At 35.2% G+C, this 9,026-nt stretch overlaps 2 protein-coding genes across 12 annotated transcripts; one reads left to right on the forward strand and one right to left on the reverse strand.

The window, feature by feature from the left end:
• Window positions 1-359: 359 nt before the first annotated feature.
• On the reverse strand, window positions 360-3,125 carry LOC138188101 (protein OPI10 homolog). Of its 2 annotated transcripts, none has more exons than XM_069129584.1 (3): window positions 3,032-3,125; window positions 1,243-1,372; window positions 360-1,176 (listed from the first exon to the last, which is right to left on the reverse strand). In XM_069129584.1, the coding sequence occupies exons 1-3, from the start codon at window positions 3,056-3,058 to the stop codon at window positions 746-748; spliced, it is 588 nt and encodes a 195-aa protein (XP_068985685.1). In that variant the 5' UTR covers window positions 3,059-3,125; the 3' UTR covers window positions 360-745. The 2 variants fall into 2 exon arrangements, with proteins under 2 accessions (XP_068985685.1, XP_068985684.1); XM_069129583.1 differs by lacking the exon at window positions 3,032-3,125 and adding an exon at window positions 1,745-1,936.
• Window positions 3,126-3,396: 271 nt separating this feature from the next.
• LOC138188085 (NDT-like domain-containg protein raw) lies at window positions 3,397-8,938 on the forward strand. Of its 10 annotated transcripts, none has more exons than XM_069129539.1 (14): window positions 3,397-3,533; window positions 4,277-4,426; window positions 4,526-4,686; window positions 5,158-5,231; window positions 5,303-5,427; window positions 5,513-5,727; window positions 5,820-5,928; window positions 6,063-6,157; window positions 6,244-6,307; window positions 6,422-6,500; window positions 6,650-6,877; window positions 7,045-7,150; window positions 7,239-7,467; window positions 7,704-8,938. In XM_069129539.1, the coding sequence occupies exons 2-14, from the start codon at window positions 4,400-4,402 to the stop codon at window positions 7,842-7,844; spliced, it is 1,653 nt and encodes a 550-aa protein (XP_068985640.1). In that variant the 5' UTR covers window positions 3,397-3,533; window positions 4,277-4,399; the 3' UTR covers window positions 7,845-8,938. The 10 variants fall into 10 exon arrangements, with proteins under 10 accessions (XP_068985640.1, XP_068985638.1, XP_068985637.1 ...); XM_069129537.1 differs by lacking the exon at window positions 3,397-3,533 and adding an exon at window positions 3,787-3,925; XM_069129536.1 differs by lacking the exon at window positions 3,397-3,533 and adding an exon at window positions 3,871-4,005.
• The last annotated feature ends 88 nt before the right edge of the window (window positions 8,939-9,026 follow it).

Here is a 9,026-nt window from a genome sequence, read left to right on the forward strand (position 1 = left end):
ATTGGTAATATTGGAAAAGAATAAACTCGAAACTTGTTGGTAATTTAAATGTTATTCAGATAATTGATATATTCAAAAGAATTTTATTATTTAAATGCCTATTGATAAACCTCAATTTTAAATGAATGAAGAGTAGAAAAAGCATCATGGTGCGAAATTGTTGATAATCATTCGTTGCTTTTCTCACGTAACATAATACTCTAGCTTTAGAATCATTCTTGGATAACCATAAACTTCATGAACAAAATGGAAGTTGACGCATGCGTTATTCCCTTATGTCGCTTTCATCATAGATTAGATTCGAGGATTTTTTTCTTCTGTTTCTTATCATATAATTAGAAATTAAAAGTATTTACATGTTTACGTTTTGCTAATACGATGTTTATAAAATGCAGAACGATCGAAATAAATGTAATACAACAGCAATCTGCTCTTCCATAACCAAATTAGAGAGCACATACTTGATAGTAAAAATAAAAACAATAAAAACACAATGAATTTATGCTAAACACTTACAGATAACAAATTTTGCGTTTTCGGATAAGGTACGTGGCAGCGTCACAATTACTCTTGTTATTATCATCATATTGTTCTTCGGTGAAAATATAAAAAATTTGAATTCATGCGTATAACGCATCGTGGTTCGGTATTATATCATACTTTACGAACACAAGCACGAGTGCTGAGAAATGACCCATCACTATACAAAATGGAAACGAACTATTGAGAGTCAGTTACTTTCTCATCATGCTTTCCAGAAGTTTGGATTTTGTTGTAACCTCCTCTCAAAAGTTTCGTACCACCCTTGAATAGCAGATAGCGGTACAAAGTTTTCTGTTGGGTTTGGTGTCATTTGTGCTTGTGTCACAGAAAAACTCGAAACATAATTCAAAAAACTTGTAAGCATCTTCTGAACAAATTCTAAAAAGGAGTTTGACGTGGCTTGTGTTACTGTAGCTGCTTGTTGTTCTATAGCTCCAATGGGTTCCACCGAAACCCCTATTTGTGCTACATGAGAAATCTTTCCCACTCCAAAAATTCCTAAATTACTATTTTCGAATTCATGATTCTTCTTCAGAGTGGATATCTTGAATATGGCAGATGGCTTGATGTTTGAAATATACCCAAGAAACTGCCAATTAGGCGGAGCAGTTGGATCTGGCCAACTGAAATACACTGTAAAGACCAAGGGTCAATAAGTATATGCAGGTGAATTTGTTTAATTGTTATTGTAGCACATACCTGCGCCACCTGTTCCATCAGGTAACGGTATAGCACCAGTGAGAAAAACCACAATATGGTTTATATTATCTGCATCAGGTACTGTTATTAAAAACTGGTTCTCTCCTATCCGTTGAAAATCCGTTTGGACCTAAGAAAGATGTTACATTTATAATTACATATCGTTTGTATATGTTTGAAAATTGTGGTTTACTATTTGAAACTTGAAAAAATCTAAATTCGTCGACATGATATTTACATATTCGATTAAATGCAAAGACGCTCGTAACAAGTTGGCGATGGGGTGGGGTGAGACGTGAGCATTACTGAGAAGTAACAGAAACAAGATACGAAACAAAACGGCGCAAGCATAGGACATTAGCGAAAATCAGGAAAAGAGAAGTATGTTACGTAGGAACACTGATACGTTTGTGACAAACGATACATTTACATTTAATTGACAATTTAGCATCGAAAATGAAATACAATGTTGGTACTTGCATAGCAAAGCATTGATACTTACAAGTCGACCAGATACAATTATACCAAGCATCTTTATGTCGAATCTAGATCATTCTATCGCTTTCTACTTATCACGCTACACTAGTAAATTTTCGGCAAGTATATAATATGTACACAACGTTGTCACACCATCCAAACATTTATAATCGGTAGAATGATGTTTATCACGATTCATGTGGCTATATAGAGAGTGGAAACTAAAATAATACTAGTTACTAATATCTAAGGTAGTATCCTCATGTGTACACACGAAGCTTAATATGAATAATTTTTCTCCATGCTTTTACTTTCGAAACCAAAATAAAAAGATTCAACATTCAAAATGTTCTTTTTGTATGATATAATTTCCATAATTTGCTACTTTGTTGAGTTACCTATCATCGTCTTTTATTATATGTCTTTATATGATAATTCGAGATAAACACAGGACAAAGACAAAATACTAATTCAACTATGCTATAACAATACCACCTGTTAGTGATTCTAATCTATATACTTTATGTATCCAATTTGTTTCTTTTCTTTACACATATACATTTTATGTATTGAAGAATTGTATTTGAAGAATTTAGAATTTTACATTTTACGTACAATTTATAATTACTATATATTATATTGATCTACTTTGTATTATATTGAACTTTTTTGTATTATGTATGTTCAATTTACAGATTCAAATAGACAATGATCTTAGTTCCGTTAAAATAGGTATGATTAAGAAAGTTTGAAACAAGTTGAGAGTACTTTTTTTCGTTTCCATTAAATCATTTTTAACTGTAATGTTCTTTTCGTATACAGTAGCAAAGAATATCAGTTCTTGTTCTCGATATTAAGGTGGTATGAATAGGTGTTCTGGATGAACTATCTATAAACAGCGTCGAGTAGCGTTAAAGTTAAAAGGAAGATAAAGACACACTTATATCGTGTTTACAGTAAAGATGTCATCTCTGTCGGAAAAAAACGGAAGATCAAATACACGTATCTAACGAAAATGAAATGTTTGTTCAACATGTGTAGCATAAATCAATGACGTCAGTAATTTCCTAATGATTCCCTTAATCTTACGGCAGATGACAAACCATTGAGAAAAGCTTGCTTCTCGTTATTATTCGATCGTTACATAGAAACAGAATGTGAGAAAAGGAAGGATTTATATAGAGAGCAGATTTGTAATGACGGTTGGAAAAATTGAAATATCGTGAGTTAAAGGCGGAATAAGATAATCGGTGAATCGAAAGTCCCTGGGTAGATGGTGATGGCGATGACGATGGCGACGGTGAGAGCAAACCTCTACGAAGTTCGATGTGTGTGACATCACTCTTCATTGTTGGAGGTTTACGTCATTCTCGAGACTGGTCTTAAGTCGGTGCGCGCGATCTACAGTAGTGTAGACACGCGTACAGACTAGTGGCGGGAAGTGATAGAGACGAAAGAGGCGAAAAACAGGCGAATTACCGTCGCGACTGCGCGAAACATGTTGGACGTGTCGTTTTTCGTCAAAACGAAATTATTGTTCGTCCGGTAGTGCGAGTTTTCCCTTTAAACCGAAACTAATAGCGAATTAATTGGATATAAGTAAGAAAAGGAGAAAGGATACCGTGTCAATGCGAACCGAGGAGTGAGGGTAACTAAGAAGGATAGAGAGGAGAGGGCGAAAGAAAAAAAGAGAGAAGGCTCGCAAGATAGAAAAGGAGAAGGATACGAAGCGCGACGTTTAACAGTAGTAGCGCTGATTTGTGATTTCATCGACGGTTACTGATTTCGAGGGAGCTCGATATGAATCGAGTCTAGTGAGCTTTCGAACTGTAGAGTACTTTTTCGCGCGGCAATAATATCGCGTGCGGTGTCACCGATAATATCGAAAAGAATGTTCACGAGCATGTAATTTATTTGTGATACATCCAAGCAGTCAGTGCCTCTTTGACGACGACGCGTTCTTACATTTTAAATATAACGGTGTATAAATAAGTATGAGCAATAGCGGGAGTGCACAATCAGAGATCTCTCATCGTTCATTTTTCCAAAGAATCTGAATTTCATTGTCGCGTGTTTTTTTTTTTATTCGTCGTTGAGACTCGTCAACGAATGCACGTGAAATGCAGTCGGAATCAATGCGTTTCCCTTTGAAGTTTACCACATATGTTTTTCGTGCGTGGGCATGCAGCACCGAACTATCGTCAAGGTTAGTGTGCCTGACAGGCTCTCCATCGCCTTGCGAACTTACGCTAGTTCTCAATGGGTAGCAGTGAGTAGCTGCAGTAGGTAATTAAATAGTACACTTTCATGTGTATGTCTGTTAGTAGTAACGCTACATCTCAACCATTCCGAATATATATCTTGTGTACACGATAACCACAATTTTCTTTTTATATTCTTACATTTCTACTTAAAAAATGTAAATTTAAAATAAATTCGAATGATTTTCATGTTTACTGTTTAATTTCTGTAATTATACGCATAGAATGTACTGAACAAAATAAAGAAATAAGGCGAATGATAATAATAATGATGATATCATTTGCTTCCCAAATAGGAAAATTCAAAATTCTCCTCTGTTGGATGATTAAGAGATAAATATATTGGATGGGCATTAATCTCTTGCCTAATCACACATCAGTTTGAACAATGAAGTCTTCCTATATATCTGTTCAAGTTTATGTCAACGGATATCGACAAAGTCTATGTAAGTACAATTTTTTGCAGAATATAAATTATTACAAATACATTTCTTATCTATCTTGAGCTAATAAATATCTTCAATCTATGAGTGATTCTGTTTCAGGGAAAAGAAACATACGTAATGTTGTCACTTGCATACTGGGTGCATATACACAAAGAGTGGCGACTTACTAAAAATTATTTGATTATTGGTCCTCCTGCTTATATAATGCTCCAAGAAAATTATATTTTTGTCACTGAATTGGCACATTTGTGCAGAGAAAGGTAATGTGAATATTGATCTCCTTTCAACTATTGCTACTTTCTTTCAACAATTCGACAAAAGGGAAATGTGTATGTTGCAGGCTTAAAGTATCGAACAATTGGTTGTGTCATTAATCAAAGCAGAAATAGTTTTTCAACGATGCAGCGTAGCATGCTTTTCCTTGTTGCAAAAGGATTTGATATTTGGAAGTATGTTTACTACTACAGATTTACATACATTAAGTTAATTGGTAATAAGATGATTCTAGCATTACCACACTCCAACCGAAATTGATTCAACTTTTATCTATACTATTTTACAATCAGTTGAAAATAAAATTGAGAAAAAAATATTGAATATATATATATCGAATCCTCTTGCAAACCGGATAAAGATTGACATTTTTCTAATTCGAGTGTGATAATACTGTTTCAAGTTATAAATAGTTTGTTTCATCAAGTTATGGTTAATTCGTATATATTTTATTCCAGAACAGCCGCTTCTATGAGTACCATTCGTCTGTTGCACTGTGATGGAAAAGATACTAACAACAAAAGCGCTTCAAGTGAGTATATCATACGTAGATTTCAGATATGTAGAATTTTGCGTGTATTGACACGCATCGCATGTTTATAGCGTTTATTTCTACAGATAGAATGGCATATGAGGTATTTCTGGGTGGATCCTGTAATCCAACCACATGGAGGTCAGAAATAGCGATACCGACTCTACAGAGACTCGGGATCACTTATTACAATCCCGTACGTGACCATTTGTATTCATTCTAGCCTGATCTACCTATTGATTAGTCGTTGGTACAATTGTAAAAATAAATAAATATTTCAGCAAGTGTCGCAGTGGGGACCGGAATTAATAGCTCAAGAATACGAAGCGAAACAAACAGCGAAAGTATTACTCTTCGTAATTGATAATCAAACACGCAATAGCGCAGGCATCATTGAAGCAGCTCAGTTGGCAGCTACGCGCCGCGAGTCTTTAATTCTTGTTATTTATCCGTATCGTCAGGGTCAAACGATACTTGGCGAAACTGTATCTCTACAGTAAGTGCCTTGTTTTCACTTTCTCTATTTTTTGTTGATATAGATTACTCTCATTTTTAGTATTTGTATCATAAATGTTAATTCTTATTTAGAGAATATTGTGACCTGATGAATGGATTGCTAGTACTTCAGTATCTGATGGAGAGACAGAGGATACCAATATTTGAAAGTGTATCAGTTGCTCTGAATTGTACATCCAAGGTATAAATAGATAAATCAGTAAATAAAATACGTAACAATAAATGATTGTTGTGGTACATATTTTGTAAATTACATTGAACGAAATAAATTTAATTGTTTATACTAAAAAACTGCTGATCTACGTTTCTCCATAGATGCTACGCGAGGAAATTAACGTGGAAGATCTGCATGCCGATGATGGTATTAGGCCGATTAAGATATCATTCGGTCAAAATGGAATGGATCTGGTGTAAGGATTTTTCGCTGAAACTGTACATACATATTTATGTAAGTGTGATTGTGTCGAATATTCGATTTTAACGTACTCTCTTGCAGTATGCTCAGGGAGATTTTCAAGTCTATGGATATGAACGATAATGGGGCCGTCAACTTGGAAGAAGTAAGTTTCACTAGCGTCTATTTGCCACATGTTTGTAGAAAAACACATATTGCTTGTGAAAAACAAATTATAACATATTCTTGTTACATTTGCTTTGCACTCTTGATTTTGTAGGCTTGGATAGCATTACAATCGAGTGTCAAGTGCAACGTACCATCGATGTCAGAGCTTCTTAGTGTCGTGAACAAGTCGGGTAATAAATATTATACTTTTCGCATAATGAAAATCGTACGTGTACATCTAACGCATTGACACTGCCATATATGGTAATAACGGTGTGTAGGCGTTGGATTATAGCTCAGCTATATTTTCTCTACTGTCTGCGTTTATATGTGCTTTCAGAAGCGTATAGGACGTTGATAGACGATGGATTTCCAGCGAAGAGGGATCCAACGGAATTACGGATAAACTTCGAACAATTTTGTGCCTTAGCTACCGAATCAGCGTGGAGGACGAAGAGCAACGGCGTCTCTTGTGAAAGTGAGATACCTTCAGTTTGGAGTATTTTATGTAGGAAGGCGTCGAAATTTCTTCGCAGAGCTATCGTGCAACCTTTTAACCGTTTCCTAGGTATTTCTTATTCTCAAAAATTTGCCACGACCTGTAGTAGCGTGTGTATCGTTAGCGTGTATCAACTAGCAAACAGGTCGTTACGAGACGTTCGTGCCTCGATTAATTGTTCACGAAAACGTCCGAGCAGTCGAGTGTACGATTCGTTCGACCGTTCAACTTTTTAGATTGGACCAATTTCTTCGTGCCAGAATCCGAGAAGAGAGACTTGTACGTTGGAGTAATCGGTAAAGATCAGTTTTGGTTAGAAACGACCGCCATACCCTCGATCGAGTGAGCATTCGAGATGTAACGTTCTTTCGATTCTCTCCATTACGACAATGTCGTTGTAAGTTTACACGTAAATTGTTTCTCGTTTTAGATCTATTGGATTATCCTTATATCGATCAAGCCTGAACGAGTACAACGTAAAGGTGTTGCCACAAGAATTGCAGAGGATGAAAAATTCACGGTTAATATTATTGATCGTACCGCAACATTCGCGTGGTGTCACTATAATGGCATTGGCAGCTCACCTGATTGGATTACGCGCAAAATTAGTCCTATGCGTTCAAGCGCTTCCCGAAGACTGCGTAGTTTCTGGTGAAAAGGTAAGCGTTTTTGTGTATGTCTTCTATAGATAATATACACTTCTATAGATATTATTATACACAAGTATAAATGTACGTCTCATTTTGTTCCTATAGCTTCTATATTCTTTCTTCTGTATTTCTTTTTTCCTTTTCTCATCTCTTCGTTTTTCTATTATACTTATCTTATAATCTCCTGTTTTTCCATTGAACCAAATTTTATATATATTTATATAGAAGGTAACATTTTCTTTCAGCTAACTGAACAAGCCATAAAAGACTACAATCGGGGAAGAATGTACCTGTCGGACTACGCGACGCGCGAAGGTGTACCTGTTTTTCAGAATATCGCAGATGCTTTGCAACATGCGATACAGCTAGTTCAGCATCTCTGTTAATTTTCTTCTTTTTTTTTTACATCCCTCCTTTTTACTCCTCCCTTTTTTTCTTTTAATTTTCCTCAACCCCTTCCGTCCCTCTCCCGCTCCTACTCTTCTTCTTTTTCCTGTTTATATTTTTATCTTTTTCTTTTTCTTTTTTTTTCATACAAGTAAACTTTTCAATTCACCAATTAATTTATTTTTATTATTAGCGATAATGTTCAACTACTAATCGAACAAACAAAAACAAATTTGAGCTTGTCCTGATTAAGTAAAGAATCCATCCAATTCACAGTAGCTGTGAGATTTACGATAAATCTTGACAGTGTATTAGCGAAAAAAAATAGTAGCGTTATCTCGATTTGTTAAAATTGAGAAATATTTACATTTCGAACACGCAACGGATTTCATTTTCATGAAGTTGCTCGTATCGAGTCAGCTACATTAAACTAACTTGAATTTGAAATTTTCTCGCGGTAGTTGAACATATACATTTTATAGTGATTCAACTCAATAATTTTGTAACCATTTGATAACTGGTTGAGGATTGATATACGTGTATTGTACATAGATTATTAGCTGTTTCTAACGATCTAATGATAATTAATTTGAAATTTGTTAAAACGGATGTATGAGCATGCGTGGGAGACGTTTGATAGTATTAAATTTGTGTGCGTAAATGTGGACAAAAGACGCGTACCTGTGTACAAACAGAAACCTTTATCTAGCGCTACTTTATACTATATTGTATGCCGTGACGCATAACGCGGATCCGTATTTCGTCCGTGGGTAACAGAAATTACGAGGAAGTTGTAATTCTAGAATTCTATCTATGTACGAGAAATATGCAGGACAAACAAAAGTGAAATTTAACTGTATGTAAAATATCTTAAACTCATTCGATATTGGTTGAAATAATTTAAACAGTTCAGCGCATTCTCTGCCGCTTCCCGTCCCTCCTCACTTTTCGTCTTTGCCTGTCTTTCCTAATTTTTCACTCACTCAGTCCTCTCCCTATCTTTTTCATTCACTCACTGACTCATCCCACACTTTCTGCTGTTTTTATAACTTGATGAACATTTTCTTTGTACAATAAAAAAATATTGTTTTTATTTGCGACGTTTGTTTCATCGACTTTTTATCTAGATAAAACAGCATGATGTATAGAAATGACTCGACAGTAGGATACAATGAAAATGA

Source organism: Bombus flavifrons, chromosome 16 (genome assembly GCF_040668555.2).
Source record: "Bombus flavifrons isolate JBK064 chromosome 16, iyBomFlav1_principal, whole genome shotgun sequence".
Classification (NCBI taxonomy): Eukaryota; Metazoa; Arthropoda; class Insecta; order Hymenoptera; family Apidae; genus Bombus; species Bombus flavifrons.

What these genes read in the sequence shown, in the direction of transcription:
- LOC138188101 (XM_069129583.1), bottom strand. Translation starts at nt 1,774, where the DNA reads ATGCTTGGTATAATTGTATCTGGTCGACTT. An exon ending in TAATTGTATCTGGTCGACTT is followed by an intron (nt 1,373 to 1,744) that starts GTAAGTATCAAT and finishes CATCTTTCTTAG; the next exon opens with GTCCAAACGGATTTTCAACG. An exon ending in TGATGGAACAGGTGGCGCAG is followed by an intron (nt 1,177 to 1,242) that starts GTATGTGCTACA and finishes TGGTCTTTACAG; the next exon opens with TGTATTTCAGTTGGCCAGAT.
- LOC138188085 (XM_069129539.1), top strand. Translation starts at nt 4,400, where the DNA reads ATGTCAACGGATATCGACAAAGTCTAT. An exon ending in TAACAACAAAAGCGCTTCAA is followed by an intron (nt 5,232 to 5,302) that starts GTGAGTATATCA and finishes GCATGTTTATAG; the next exon opens with CGTTTATTTCTACAGATAGA. An exon ending in TAGTGTCGTGAACAAGTCGG is followed by an intron (nt 6,501 to 6,649) that starts GTAATAAATATT and finishes ATGTGCTTTCAG; the next exon opens with AAGCGTATAGGACGTTGATA.